Genomic DNA, 15598 nt, shown 5'->3' with positions numbered 1-15598 from the left:
CCCCACCCTCACGGGGAATGATTTATTCCCAATATCCCATCAAGCCCTGTCCTCTGGCAGTGGGAAGCCATTCCCCCTTGTCCTGTCACCCCATGCCCTTGTAAATTGTCTCTCTCCAGTTCTCTTGGGATGTCCTGGATGATGCTTTAGGAGTCTTCTAGTGAAAAATTATCTGGACTGGGAGAGCAGTTCCTCTTGGCTGAGTTTTGCTGTGTTTTGGGGAGTCCCACACTCCTTTGGGATCCTTCTTTTAGAGGCTGCACAACAGAGAGAACAGACTAGTGAGACAAGCTCAGTCACAGCTTTGCCACATCTCAGGAAGGAGTAGGGTGATAGGTCTCAGTGGCTCCTGCAGTGCATTGACACCCTGGAGATACTACATGGAGATTGTGATCTTACATCCACTCAGTGGAGAGGAAGTTTATAGAGCCTGAGGAGATAAGAAAGGACATGAACTTAGAGGCCTCTGCTTTCAGCAGAGGCAGTTGGTTGAGGGAGTGGTAAGGACAGCCACAGAAGCCTGCTTTGCAGGGAAGGAACCAGGGTAAATGCTACTGAACCAGAGTGGGAGGAGGTGATGGAATAGAAACTGTCCAGAGCAATCAGATCCTGGCAGGTGATGGATGAATGGCACTTGTTGCAGTGCTGCAGGGATAAAGAGTTTCCAGAAGCAGCAGAAGGAAGTGCAACAATTCAGAGATCTTGCAAGTAGGGGAAGAAGTGAATGAGCAGAAAGGATGTGAACTCACTCTAATGCAGCATCCCAAGTGTTTCTAGAAATCATGAATCTGCCTCCCCCAGCAAGGACAGTGGAGGTCAAAGGTATGAGATAGCTCTGAATAGGCTCCCAGATTTTCCATCTGGTGGACTCTGCATCATCTGTTACTAAGGAACTGCTTGGGGCAGATACGTGTCTGACCTCTGATGCCCAGACTGGTTGGCAATGAGCAGCTGGAAGCACTGGGACCTGGCTTTGGGAGCTCCCTGCTGCCCTGAAACTGATCCTGGGGTGATTTGCAAGCAGGATTTCTCTCTAAGTCATGGCAAGTGGAGTTTGTCCCTGTCCTCAGTGGCAATGCATTGATGTCTGGCTCCAGCCTCCCTGTACTGCAAGGACCAGATCCTGCTCAGCCTTATCCGCAGGGAATGGCTGCAAAGCACAGCAGAGAATCATAGAATCATGGAATTGTTCAGGTTGGAAAACACCTCTAAGGTCATCGACTCCAACTATTACCCCAGCCAAGGAGTGTTCTGCTCAAGGGGTGTGGTTTGGCTGAATGCTGGAATCCCTTGAGATACCACATCTGGCAGAGGGACCATGGATTGGGTGTTACTGTTTTTCTGAGCAATTGGTACAAGTGTCCCCTGTTAAGATTCAGCACAGTAAACAGACCTGCAGTTTTAGAAATGTGCTATCTCAAAAATGTGGCATCTTTCTCTTCTAGAAGAAAATGCTTCATCCTCTCAGGGGGATGTGAGTCATTATCCATGTCTTTCTAAGGACTCAGCAGAAATATTCTTTTGGGTCCCCATGGCCACTTCTGCCTTTCGCTGGCTGTCACAGGGAAGGTGACAGCCAGGCACAATTTCTTTTGTACTACTTCTGTGTCTTCCTTAGCCTTGGAAGTCTGGGATATCTCCCCACTTTAGGAAAACACTACTTTTTGTGTGCAGCATACAAACCTATCCCCTTTTACATTATATTTTTGGATTCTGGCCCCTCAGAAGTGACACACCCCCTGCTCATGGTGTCACTGGGAAGAGCTGCTCTGGATGCAGGACTGAGCCTCCCTTCCCTGTGGCAAACCAGGATGGGAAGACATGGAACTGGCACTTCTGGGTGCACAAACGTTTTGCCTTCAGTGTGTCTAATTCCTCTCTGAAAAGTGGAGATGTAAAAGCTCAGACCATGAAACTTGACTGGCTTCAATCCACCTCCTCATCAGTACAGCCCAGCTCCTTCTGTGAGATGCTGGACTCCAGACTCCTACTCCTCTGGCATTTGATGTGCCTCTAAATGACTACAGACACATTAGAGTGATGTAAACAGTAAATATGGAGACGTGCACATATATTATAATGATATTCTTATCATAGTAATGATTGAATTTTTGTTCACAGCTAGGCTTGCCCAGGACTTTTGTCAAAACTGAAAAGAACTAACAAAACCAAACAAACCAATCTCCCAAAAAAACAAAAGAAGAATTATTTAAATCTGCATTGTACAAAACAATCAGTAAATACCACACTCTGTTTTCAGGATGAGTAGTTTACAAATTCCAAAACCCTTGACAGCATTGTTCTTGTTTTGAGAAAATTCCCCAGAAAACCACTCTTCTCTTGGTCCAAGCCCCACTTTACTCTTTATCTGTTGCCTCAAGCTTAAGGATCCCTTCCAGTTCAGCATGTTCTGTCATTCTGGTGTCCACCTGCTTGAGCACCCCATTAGGTTGTTTATGGGAGGGATGAATGCTACAATTAGCCCTGAGCCCCGGGCATGAGTTTCCTAAGGCGAAAATCTCTTTACCATGAAGGGGGGGAGGCTCTGGCACAGGTTGCCCAGAGCAGCTGTGGGTGCCCAATCCCTGGAAGTGTCCAAGGCCAGGCTGGACAGGGCTTGGAGCAATCTGGGATAGTGGAAGATGTCCCTGCCCATGGCAGGGGGTGGAATGGGATGAACTTTGACATCCTTTCAAACCAAAACCATTCCATGATATTATGATTCCATAATTCTGTGACCCAAAGATTGCACAGTGTGAGGGCCTCCTTGCATCCTTCAGCTCTAGCAGCAAAATCAGCCTCAAACAGCGGCACAAAACAAATACATCCAGTGCTCAAGGCAGGGTGATCCCTGGGTGAGGATTTGAGCTGATGGTACTGGTGCTGATGGTACATGGGTACTGCAGCCCCTGCCTGCTGTGGGGCACTCCTCATCCTCTGTAGAATGTGCTCAATTCTCACCTCTGTGCCGGGGGTGTGGAGTTACAGCTCCTCACTGGCTCCTCTGAGCCATGTAGGAGGTGCATGTCACACGTAGGTGGGTGCAAGATCAAGAAAGCCATGAGTAATTCCGAGCTCCTGCAGGCTCCCAGAATAGCAATGATGAGCCAGCTGAAGTAGCTTGGAGCTGGGGTAGGCTGCAATGCTCCCCGGGTGCTTTAGGACATGGCACCAGGGACTGTTTCTGCAGGCTCCAGGAGATGGTACCATGGATGGTATTCCCTGGATGAACCTGTGCCCTTCCAGAAGAAGCCCTGAGGCTGTGGGACTGCTCCCAGTGCCACAGGGCCAGGCAGGGCTTGTACCCAAGAAGGACTGTGGAGACTCAAGTGATTTTGGGATAATCCCAGCACAGGTCTTCCCCCTCCTGTCTCCTGCTGTTCCTTTGAGAGGCGGCAGCTCTGGGCACTAGGCTTTGTGCCAGTCTCAGTCTTCAGGGTGAATCTGCCCAGCAGAACCCAGGGTGGTACCCAGTGTCCATGATGTTTTCCTGGCCCTGATGAGCCCTCCTTCTGGAGCTGGCCACTGGTTATGCAGGACCTGGTGGAGTCCAGGCTTTCACCAAAGCCACCACCTTCACATGCCGGTGGCAATGTCCATCTGAAACTCCAAACCATGGGCTCCCTCCACTCCCAGCAGCTTCTCAGGGAAGAGGGTTCTGGTCCTGCTCTCTACCTCACTCCCCTCCTGCCAGGGTGCTATTTTAAGCTGGATGCAGTCAGCACTGGAGTGGAATGACTGATGGGATCCACAGGGCCCTGTGGGCTAAGGAGCCGGGGGCTGCAGTTCCCCGAGTGAGGAGCGATGTGTTCTTTCCTCCCCCAGACACACCCATGTTCCCCGATCCCTCCCAGTCCCACCTGAGCCTTCTCTCCCTGCTCACCATCCACCCTCTGTGTCTGCTCAAGGTCACCCCTCCTCAGGGCTACCTCCTGCTCTGTTCCCCTGTGTCCCACTGGTGTTTATGTTTGAAATCCCAAATCCAGTATGGAAACGCAGTGGGGTGACTCGAGCAATTTTCCGTGGACTGCACCAGAGATCCAGGCAGGAGGAACCCAAATTCTCCTTACTGATCCAAAAAAGCCTGTTCAGAGCTGATCAGAGCATCCCAAATAGCATCAGTGGTGTGGGAAATACCTTCACTAAGGTGGGCTTCATCTCCTTCAGAACCAGGGGAGATGTTTCCTTGCAGGGGCAGGTCCTGCCCTGGGCTGGGGTCTGGAATCGTCATCTTTTGACAGGTATCTCCAGAGATGAGCAGGTTTTGGAATCAAGGTATTACTGAGAAGGAATATCTGCCAAGCTTCATGTCCCAGCTAAATGAGAACTTAATGAAATAATTCTAAAATTCTTGCAGTCAAACATAGTTTTTCCAACCTCAGCTCTGGAAATAGCTGATCCATTTTATCTGTAGCTTTCAGAAAGCTTTCCCTAAAACAGCCAGTATGTTAAATTTCAGCCTCTAAAGATAATATTTTGGTTGATTATAATAGGGCCAGCAACAGAATTTAATGAGCTTCCAGCTGTCATAATGAATGGAAATTAGATACCTTAAAAAAAGCTTGAGACAAGTTACCTGAATGTAATCCCTGCCCTTCTCACAGCTCCTCCTTCATGGCCTTTCTTGTTATTATTTTGCAAAACAGGGTGTTCAGACACAGAAAACTTGTAAGAGTTTTGACAGTGTGGAAAAGGAAATAAAGAACTTCTTGTCACTATTATAATTTCAATTTGTCATCCCAAAGGATTGTAACAGAGGCAAACACAGCAGGTTCTTACAAAAATATTTATTTATTGACATTGGAATTGAATTTTGTGTCAAAAATGCAGTTACTTAAATACAGAAAATGTAACTTGAGTCTACTGGTTAAAAAAATAAAAAATATATAAATAAAATTATTTTTATCTCAAAGTTATTGCACCTGATCCCTCTCCTATAAAAATTAAATGGCACAACATTTAGTTTGATTTTGGAATGTTTTCAGTTTCTCAGCTAACTCTGAATTACATTGAAGCAGTTCCAATGGAACCCATTTGGTCACGCTCCTCCATCCCAGCAGCTGGGGACATGGAGCAGCTGGATCTGTCCAGGACCTCAGTCCAGCTCCAGCTCATTCATGTACTGCTGGACCCAGTCCTCCATCGGGTTGGCACAGACTTCCCGGCCCTTCCTGGTGATGAACCTGTGGGGTACAATAAGCAATGAAGTCAGGTTTTGGTGGGAGAGCACTGAATGGAGTATCACAGAATCATGGAATTACGGAATGGTTTGTATTAGAAGGCACCTTAAAGCTTATCCTGTTCCACCCCCTGCCATGGGCAGGGACACCTTCCACTAGACCATGTTGTTTCAAGCCCCATCCAACCTGGTGTTGGGCACTTCCAGGGCTGAGACCAGAGCCCTGCCCAAACCCAGACTCTCCCAAGGATGAGCAGCTCCATGCCTTGCCCATCCTATCCAGCAGACACCAGTTTTGTCTGCAAAGGGGTAGAGCCAGAGCAGCATGTGCCTTCTGTGCTCCAAGCATCACCCTGTACTTCTCGTCTACCCCAGCCTTTCTTCCCTGTCTTTGGAAAAAGGCCTTTCCCTGCCTGGCTCCCCAGCCCAAAACCACCCCTGCCCCAGAGAAGGGACTTACACGACAGCAGGCTGGGAGCACTGGCTGTTGGTTTCGTAGTAATCCTTCACAAAGCTGCGGGGCAGCTGTCGGGAGGTGTAGGAGAAGCAGCAGGAGGTTGGTGGGTCAGAGCCAACTGTGAAGGCAAAGACAGTCATGAGCAGTGGCAAGGGATGGGAAGCAGGGCAGAGAGATGGGATCATTCATCCCCAGGTCTAGAGAGCAGGAATGAGGTGAAGGAGGAAAATATGGGGTCTTTTTTCTTCTTCTTCCTTCAGTTGTTTCCCTGTTGGATTTACCCAGAGCTGGCACTGACACAGCCCATGCCACCAGGCAACATCTCCCAACCCAAAGCTGAACAGCCCTAGCCTTCCTCATGGTGCCCACATTTGACTGCTGTAACAGGGGTAGGGGGCATGGTTGTATTTTTATCTTAAAAAGGCTAAAAATCTTTAGCTTTTATGCTAATGGTCTTTGCGTTTTGCCTGTCCCACAGCCCTGGAGCACCTGCCAGAAGATGGTGGAACAGAGGGAGGGACCTGTATTGGAAGTGCTGTCAGAAGGGACTCTCCCAGCAGTGACATTTCTCCTGTCCCCACTTAGGGAGGGTGAGGAGACCCTGGACTTACGTGGAGCAGCAGAGGTCTGGTAGCAGAAGGCAGCGATGAGGATGGCGAGGGCAACCACAGACACCTTCATGTTGGTGAAGTGGTGGCTGGAGCTGGAGCAGGCAAGGGTGTCTTGGAAGCCTCTTCGCTGTCTGATGCTGAGACCATCAGCAACCCCTCAATTTATGGGGCAAGAGGTTGATGCAGTGGCTTGCGTAGGCATGGTGGAATTTCCACCAGAGTCCACTTGTGGTGCAGTCTCATGATGGAACAGAGCAGCCCCAGCCCCGGAAGAGTGAAGCTCCCTTCTTGATTCAGTGCCTCCCCAGTGACACAGGATATGAAACAGTCACTGTGGCTATTTCTGCTTCTCTCATGCATGTCCCTTAGTAAGAAGTTCCTCTGTGGAGGTTCCAGCATTTGTCAAGTCCCCTATTACCCAACCTTCCCAGCAGCTTGGAGGGGAGAGTGTATCCATGCAAGAGTTGTGCTGGAGGGCTGAGGAGCATGAGTGAAATGAGGCTGGTTAGGGAAAAAGAGACTGAAGTCTCCTTTACCATGGACTTCTTGTGTCCCATAGCTGCAAAGCCCTTGCTGTCCCAGGAGAAGGAGGTGGGAGCTGTCACCAGTGTCCTGCATGTGTTCCCCATGGTTGGAGGTACCTCAGGGAATGTCCTGCTGTGACAGCACTGCAGGCACTGGCATAGGTAGTGGTGGGCATGAAAGAAGAGTTTGAGAAACTGGAACACTCAAATTTCCTCCTCAATTTAAGAGAGCTGAGATGGGCTACTTGCTATCTCCTGGAACTGACAGATGCACTCCTGGTCCTATAAGGAGACATTAAAATGCAATTTAATTATACATATTTTAAAATACAGCTGATACAGTTACATTTCAAGGGCTACTGGTAGTCTGGGCATGAGGATACAGAGAGCTGAAAAAAGTGTGGAGACTTGTAACCCTGAAGATGAAGCAGAACCAGTTCCAGGAGCAGGGTAGGAAGGAAACAGTGATTCTGAAAATGACAAACAGATTAACTGTGAGGTGAAAGCATGGGTAGAAACTGGGATGTTGGAAAGAAAAGAGTATCCTGTCTCAGCTGATCAGAGAAAATGACCACAGACTGGGGATGCAGTACAATGTAGGCAAGAGAGTAAGAGCTCTGTGGAGGCTGGGCCAGGACCAAGATGGGGATGGGTTACTGGCAAGAAGCCACCAGCCTCCATACAGAGAGCCATGGAGGTCTCACAGACTCCCTGAGAAGAAGAGGAAAGGCCTAGCAGGGAGGTGATGAGTGCTCTGGGAAGAGCTGAGGGCTGTCCAGCTCTACTGAGATGTTCCTAGAAGGATATTTGCTCTCTACAGGAAAGCAGACATTCCTGGGGGATGTCTCCATTTTGTTATTTTCAAGACATCATGGAATGGTGATGTCTTGATAGACACTCCCTGAATACCAGTGGAAAGCTTATAATGTAAAGTGGAGCAACCCAACCTCACTCCAGCACCTCTGCACTCCCCCCAGCAGTACTGGGTACTGACTCATCCTGTTCCTATTAATGGTTTCCAGCTACCGCCCCAGGAATCTTCTGTAAATAACCTGGTGTTTTCCTAATATCCCTCAGCCCTCCACCAGCAGGGCCCTGTTAGCTCCATGCTCCAGGTGGGCAGTGAGAGCTCCAGAGGACAAGGCACAGGAGAAGCCCCAGACTTGTCTCACCCTCAGGGAGGCTCCTTCTGGGACCTGTGGTGGTGTCTCTCACCCATACTGGGGAGGGCAGATCTACCCCATGGAGTAAATATGGCTCTTACCAAGCTGAGCATCCCCTACCATAGCTGATCTGGCCCATTTCCATCTTTCCCTTTGCAGAGAAGCATACCTTGCAGGCTCACTCACCAGTCCAGATCCCATTGCCTCACTCTGTTACTCCAAATATCCTGGGAAGATGAGGAGAGAGTCTGCCTCCACATGCAGGGCACCCAGCCAGACAGGAGGTGAGAACCTGGCATTCCGATGGACACCAGCTGGTCCTGGAAGGAGTGAGCATGAGCTCCCTTTGATCCTGGCTGGTTGCTCAGGGAATATAATTCGTACATGGATGTAGGAGTGTGGTTTGCCTCTGAGCTATTCCCTCTGACTGTGCCTTCAAGCATGCGTGGGTTACGCTTGGAGATCTACACCTTGGCACCTACAGCCAAGTGTTCCTGTCCTGCACCTGAGGTACACGGTGCCAAATGCAGAGACATGTTTTGCTAAAAGATGAATTTCACGAAAACAGAAGAATTAGTCTGGGATCTGCTTTGATTATTCAAATGTTTTCAATGAGAGATTTTTCCTTTCAGTCGGCTGGACACCTCTTTGTCAGCAACCACATACCAAATTATTTTGGATTCTCAGGGACTATTTTGAAATTAATAAAAACAAAAATTTCCTTAGTCAGTTTAGGATCAGTTTAGTTTAAGTAATGTGTGTTACAGGGGACTGGTAAGGGCTGAAGCTTTTCCACTGCTGAGAGCCAAAAAACAACACCAAAGCCAAGTTGCTTGGTTTCTAGGAATCTAATTCTTCCTTAGAAATCTGACAAAAGATCCTGCTCTGCCAGCTTGTGGCCTGCTGGGGGGAGGTGGGTGGTTATAGTCATGCCAGTAATGCCCTGGATGTTGCAGCCTGGTCCTAAAATAAATGTTTTCTTACCCACGCTTCACATTCCAGTGATGATGAATAGAGAAAATAATCTCTTCCAGCTCTTCCCCTTTTTAGGAAGGGAGGTTGAGTGTGTCTCAGATAAGGAACTGTCTTCCCTGAGAGGAGCCTTGAGACATGAAGACAGCCATGGAAGAGTGGGAAAAGTGGGTTGGAGCATCTCTGAGGCTATTAATTTAATTACACAGCAAAGTGGTAGTGTGAAAAGGAAGTTTCCCATCAGGTGGTTTCAGAATTCCTGACCCACCAGGCAGTGCTTGGAGTCAGTGGGATTTGCCATCTAAAGGAGTCTGGCTGATGTTGCCCTGTTTCAGACAGAGGGGATACCATTGAGATTTTCTACAAGTCCCCAAAAAATCCCAGGAGAAAGTGTTGTGTAAAGCAAATGCCGAAAATAAGTTCAGTGACAGCAGAAATAGGGAAATTCTCTGTCTTGAATGAAAGGGGAACCTGGAAAAAAATGGTGAGACTGGCTGACCTAAGCTGCTATTTATAGCAGGGTTTAATGCTGAAAATTTGGATTCACTCAGAAAAGGAAGTAATTAAAGATGCCCTGAGTTCAGAAATTGCCCCTAAGCCAAGATCCACCAGTCCCTGCAGCAGCTCCATCCTGCCCTGCCCTGCTCCAGTACTGGTGACATTCCATCAGTGTCCAGAAATTTCACCCACACCACTTCTGAGATTGTTGGAGAAATGTTGGAATTTTTTAGATGATGTCACATCCTGGAACTCACTGCAGTAAGAAGCTGTGCCTGTGGGAGTGATTGGGGGCCATCTGTCTCCAGTGTGGTGGGTCCAGGGGTGGGTCCATGGTCACCTTGGCCAGCCACCTCTGGCTGGTTCACAGTAAACATTTTGTGTTTCCCCAAAGTCATGTTAGGACAGGAAGCTGGTCATAGCTGATAAGAAATGTGTATCTTGCTAAAGATACCATCTTTCTTCAGTGAAGGGATTTTACAAAATAAAATATTCCAGAGAATGCCCTTCTTTCTAATGGCTGATGCCTCAGATTTTTCCTGACCTTTATTTTGAGGCAAAGAAATGAAGTGTAGAGTATTTCAAAGTAAATTAAGGTGAAATAAAAAAGCCTCTTTGCTCCATACCCCTCTCCATTCTTGGCATGAAAAGAAAAGAAAGAAACAGGGAAAACCTGAGTTTTCACAATTTTTAAGCCTTAGGGAGGTGACTGTGGGGCTGTTCCCTGGTTCACCCTGACTGCTGGCTCCAGGGACTGGGACATACCCAACCCACCCCCCTCAGCATGCCTCAAATCCCAAGTGTCTGGGAGGACCAGACAAAGTATCTCTCCTAGGGCGGCATCCTCTGCCTACCTCATTCAGATCATTGTTGAGTCCCCCAGAAAGAGCGAGGAGGACCAGGCTGAAAATTCAGAGCTCTGCTGGGATGGAAACTATAAGAGGGTAGAATTAGAATAGATATGAAGAAGGAATTGCTCCCTGTGAGGATGGACAAGCCCTGGCACAGGCTACCCAGAGAAGCTGTGGCTGCCCTTGGATCCCTGGCAGTGTCCAAGGCCAGGTTGGACAGGGCTTGGAGCAGCCTGGGATGATGGAAGGTGTCTCTGCACATGGCAGGGGGGTTGAGGGGAGTGGAACAAGGTGGCATTTAAGGTCCCTTCCAACTCGAACCACTTTTTGATTCTATGAATACCAAACCCACTTTTAATGAACCCAGTGGGCTTTGCCTGCTCGTTATAATCAAGGAAAAATAAAAATAAACAAGACACAAACAGTTTTTATTTTCATTGGTGCTCCTGCTGTGCAGCTTTCTAGGCTTTTTTGGGTGGCATAGGTGGAGGTGGCCCAGGGAGCACATGATGTCTGGCTGATGTAAGAACCACAGCTTCACCTGAGAGCAGGCATAACCCTGAGCCATTGTGTCAGGGCCATTACCACAGCTGAAGGACTTCCCTAATCACAGAATCGTGGAATCATTTAGGCTGGAAAAGCCCTCTGAGGTCATTGAGTCCAACCATCCTCCAAGCATTACCAAGGCCACCACTAATGCAGGTCCCCAAGTGACACATCTACATATCTGTTAAACCCCTCCAAGCCTGGGGATTGATGGTCCCTGGACTACCTTGCCCAGTGCTGGCCCCTCTCTGCAGGGTCCTGGCTGGGCTGTGTCTCTGTGGGGAGGTCGGAGCCCCATGGGAGGTGTGAACCCCAGTCCCACAGTGAGGTGTGAGCTCTGCAGCTGCCAGTAAACAGCTGGTGTTTACTGGTCTCACGATTTACTCAAAGCTGTAAAACCACTTCCCATGTAATGGGCTGTTTGGAGGTTGGGGTGCTCAGCAGCGTTTCTCTGAAGTGCAGGTCCTGTCCCCCCTAATGTGGAGGGTTTTGCCACCCCAGATGGGTTTGTGCCATTCAAAAGGGCTATTGTCTAGCTGCCCCAGCTAGCACGGGCTGTGCCTGGCACCTGCATCCCCTGGGAGGGAGGGGAGGGCAAGGGGAGCTTTGGCACAGCTCCACAGTCTCTCCTGCATCCCTTCATGGCTCTGTAGCCTCCCCCTGTGGGCCCCTGCATCCTTCCACAGCCCAGCCCCCACAGCCTCTCCTCTATCCCCTCACCACCACCACCACAGCCACAACATCCCCATCCCTCCATAGCCCCAGTGTTCCACACGTTGGGACTTGGTGGGGTCAGTTTGTGAGTGTGTGTAGAGGGACCTGGGATCGGTCAGGGATCACCTGAGGGACAGTGCTCTGACCTCCAGAGCATCTCACCTCTGCCCCAGGTGAAGCCACCAGCATCTCCCAAATGGATCATCCCACTCTCCAGAGCTTGTATCCACTTGTGGACCTACAGAAAGAGGAGAAAAGGCTGCAGGAAGTAACAGGGATGGAAAAATATTCTTCCCTGTGCTCCAAGGCCCTTCAGTGCCAGGGCTGAGATAGTGCGTCCCCCATGGGTGATCTGTGCCCCAGGGGGAGGCTGACAAAGTCCCTCACCAGCCTGGGGACAGCCCTCACCATCACCCATGGGCAAAGTACCCCCAGAGTAGCCCTGCCCTGGGTTCTTGGCTTTATGACCTATGTCTCTAGGTGAGGGCAGGATTTCAGGGGAGCTTGAAAGCTTGTGGGCTAATCCTTGTCACTGTTTATATCCCAGGGGTCAAGACTCAGCAACCCCATAACATTCTTTTCTACACTTTTCTCCTTTGAATAATTTTAGCTTTTATTTTTACCCTGTCTGCACCAAAAAAACCTCATGCCCCAGTCAGCTAAGGCGAAAGTGGTAAAGAATGGCTTGTTTCCACAAATAATAAAGGAAGCTTGAGAGAGGTCAGCTTGTAAACACTTAAACTGCAGGAACTGCAATAGCAGAGGGATCTGGAATTTGCCAGAGAAGCAAAAACCACTGGACAGAAGCAGAAAACCGAAACCAGAAACTGGGCCCAGAGGTTGGCAAGGGCAACTTGTTCAGGATCTCATGGCAGAGCTCCAGGGCTGGCAGCAGCTGGTGACTCAAAGTGGGGGAGGAGCTGCCCCCCCTTTCCTGGCATTCTGGGGGAAAACAACTGTCCAGCTGACAAAGTAGCTCTATGGGCATCCACTGGTGACACAACCAAGGGGCTGCAGCTGCAGCAGCTCTTTGCAGCACCTCCTCCTCTTCCTCCTCCTCCTCTTCCTCCTTCTCCTCCTCCTGCTTCTCCTCCTCCTTCAGCTCCTCACATTCAGTTATGCTTTCTTTCCTCACACTGACCATTTCAGAGCTTCCAGGTGAAAGACAGAGCTGCAGGTCCTGTCACAGCCACCACACCTTCCCACATCCCCCTGTGTCCCATGCACATATCAGCCTCGTGGTTTGTGCCTTGCAGGCAGCAGCTGGTGAGCAGAAGGTGTGAAGTTCCCATGAGCAAAGCTGTCACCTGCTGCTGCCAGCCACAGGGTGCCTTTCTGCAGCCAAAGCTGCTGTCACTGCTCTGTGCGGTGCTGGCATTTGTCATGCTCACATGTGAGTTGCAAGAACAGAGGAACATAAAACTCCCACTGTTGGTTTCTGAATGAATTATTTCTGTGGCAAAAAGCCACACTTCGGTTTTTTTTTTCAGCAGCAATTCAGCCACAAGCTGGAGCCACTTCTTGTTCTGCACTGAGCTGATCAGACTTACCAAGGGAATGAAGAGCTGATCCTGCCAGAACTTGCTTCTGGCAAAATCCACCACTGTCCCTGATATCCATGTCAGGACTTAGAGACACTTTGTTCCCTTAAAAAGCACACCCTTGGCCACTCTGGTGAGGTCTCTGTCCAGATGAGGATGAGCCACAGCTAGCAGCACCAGGGATGTAATGCAGGACAAGACCATGGGAGAAAGGAGAAATGCAAAACAAATCCTCCCCATGGAATAAGCATGGGAAGGAGCAGACCAGTCTAAGGAGCCTCCAAACTTCTTTTTTCAGTCCCTGTCAGGGACAAGTCAGCTGGAGAAGGACAGTCCAGGGCAGCCAAGCAGGGGGTTTAGAGTTCAGGAACACAACCAGAGGCCTGAGCATCCTCTCTGCAGTGGAGAAGTTTTTGACTGCATGCCCAGAATGTGAAAGGACATCAGAAAGCATCATCCCTCTCCCTGCTCCCCAAGAAGCTGCTCCGAGTTGCTGACCTGCTGAGACTTGAAGATCTCTCCCATGTCAGGCAGGTTGTCCCCAACTTTTGCCTCACCTCTTTAGCCAGAACATTCATCTTCTACCCAAGGCATCTCTTGGAGGGAGTGGCTGAGGCTAGCAAAATGTCTCATGCATGGCAAACCCCTTCTGTGAGTGAGCTCCCTACTCCCAGGTGAGATCCTGCCCTTTGGAATGCCTGTGACTGGTAAGGGCGAACTGATGAAAGGTGGATTAGTGCAACAGCAGTGAGAGAGGCTGAGAATGGGCTGAACACTGTGTTTGGAGGGTTGTGATACATGGCACAAAGTCCAGTCAGTAGCAGGGAAACCCAGGGATCAATACTGGATAGTCCTTAATATGTTTATGTCCTGGCTGATGGGACAAAGGTCACCCTTAGCAAGCTTGCTGGTGACACAAAGTTGGGAGGATGACTTGTCACACTAGAGGGACATGTTCCCATTACAGAATCATGGAATGTATTGGAATCAAAAAGACCTTAAAACCCATCCGGGTCTGCCCCCCCTGCCATGGGCAGGGACACCTTCTGCTGTCCCAAGCTGCTCCAACACCTGTTCAGCCTGGCCTTGGACACTTCCAGGGCTGGGGCAGCTCCAGCTTCTCTAGGTAATCTGTTCCAAGGCCTCATTACCCACACAGAGAAGAATTTCCTGCTAATATTTAATCTTAATATATTTTTTTCCTTTTCTGTTTTGTTTTGTTTTGTTTAAAGCTGTTCCCTCTTGTCCGATCACTTTTGGCCTGTGTGAAATCTATGGAGACCTTGTCAGGCTGGAGAACCTCATGAAGCTCAAAAAAAGTGCAAAGTCCTGACCCTGGGAAGCAACATCCCCAGGCAGCAGTATATGGCAGTGCTGACCAGCTGTAAAGCAGTTTGACACAAAAGGACTGGGGCTCTTGGTGGATACCAGACTAGACATGAGCAGCAATGTGCCCTTACCACTAAAATTCCAACAGGCTCCTGGGCTGCATGAGGAGGAACACTGACAGCAGGTTGAAGGAAGGGACCCTTCCCCTCTACTCAGCATTGATGAGGCTGTTCCTCAAGTGCTGAGTCTAGTTCTGGGCTCCCCAGGGTTAGAGATGTATAGACGTACTGGAGAGAGTCCAGCAAAGGGATCATCATAGAGATGATGAAGAGACAGGAGCATTTCTCCAGGGAGGAGATGCTGGTATAGTTCAGGCTGGAGAAGGCTCAGAGGATTCTCACCAATGTGTGTGGAGCAAAGTAGATGCAGCCCAACTCTCCTCAGTGGTGGCCACTAACAGGACAAGAGGCAACAAGAAATTCTATTTAAACACCACATAAAACTTTATTACACTTTGAAACAGGCTGTCCAGAGAGGCTGTGGAGTCTCACAGCCCACTGGGACATGGTCCTGGGCAGCCTCCCCAGGAACTGGGCTGGATGAATTCCAGCCTCAGCTCCTCACCAGTCCTGTGGGTGTGGGGAGGGCAGGCTGAGTGTTTTGAGTGGCACAGAGCCCTCAGTACAGCCACCCCTGAGCCCCAGGGCAGCAGCTCAGCAGTCTCTGGCAAACCCCCGGCACACAGCGGCACAAGACCACTTTTGTGCTGCCTGTTGGGGTTTTTCCAGGGCTGCATAATCTTATGTAAACAGTGTCTTTTCCTCCACAGACTCACAGGGACCCCCCCCCCCCCCATCACCCCCCCTGCCCCCGAGTCCAGAGGGACCATTCTCCTTTTAGTGGCCAGGCCACTTGGCACATTTTAGTTTCCTTTTGATTTGAATAAAGCAAAAATGAGTGCTGAGTCACTTGGCATAGTGGACCATATTCCTTTCTGCCTCACTTTTTTCGATTCCCACTAATTCCCTTCAGCTTTTTCACTTTCATGTCATCCTTTGGAATTTCCTGCCATTATCTTGGAATTTCCATTTTGACTCCTCCCAGCTGCCTCCAGGACTCCCTTTTAAAAGGGAGCTGAATCCAACTGCTGCACACTGAGCTGCATCTTCCAGAGCTTCTGCTCCTGCTCTGACAGCCCTCACTCAATGGAAAG

At 49.5% G+C, this 15598-nt stretch overlaps 1 protein-coding gene across 2 annotated transcripts; it reads right to left on the bottom strand.

The window, feature by feature from the left end:
• Positions 1-5095: 5095 nt before the first annotated feature.
• LOC134052595 (C-C motif chemokine 4 homolog) lies at positions 5096-6317 on the bottom strand. 2 transcript variants are annotated; one of them, XM_062507131.1, is made up of 3 exons: positions 6248-6317; positions 5640-5754; positions 5096-5183 (listed from the first exon to the last, which is right to left on the bottom strand). In XM_062507131.1, exons 1-3 carry the CDS (start codon positions 6315-6317, stop codon positions 5096-5098), a joined length of 273 nt encoding a protein of 90 aa, XP_062363115.1. The 2 variants fall into 2 exon arrangements, with proteins under 2 accessions (XP_062363115.1, XP_062363116.1); XM_062507132.1 differs by having other exon boundaries at positions 5096-5171.
• Between the last annotated feature and the right edge of the window lie 9281 nt (positions 6318-15598).

The sequence above is a fragment of the Cinclus cinclus genome, chromosome 22 (genome assembly GCF_963662255.1).
Source record: "Cinclus cinclus chromosome 22, bCinCin1.1, whole genome shotgun sequence".
In the NCBI taxonomy this organism is placed as follows: Eukaryota; Metazoa; Chordata; class Aves; order Passeriformes; family Cinclidae; genus Cinclus; species Cinclus cinclus.
The sequence above is the reverse complement of the archived record's forward strand: the minus strand, read 5'-3'. Positions and strand labels throughout refer to the sequence as shown.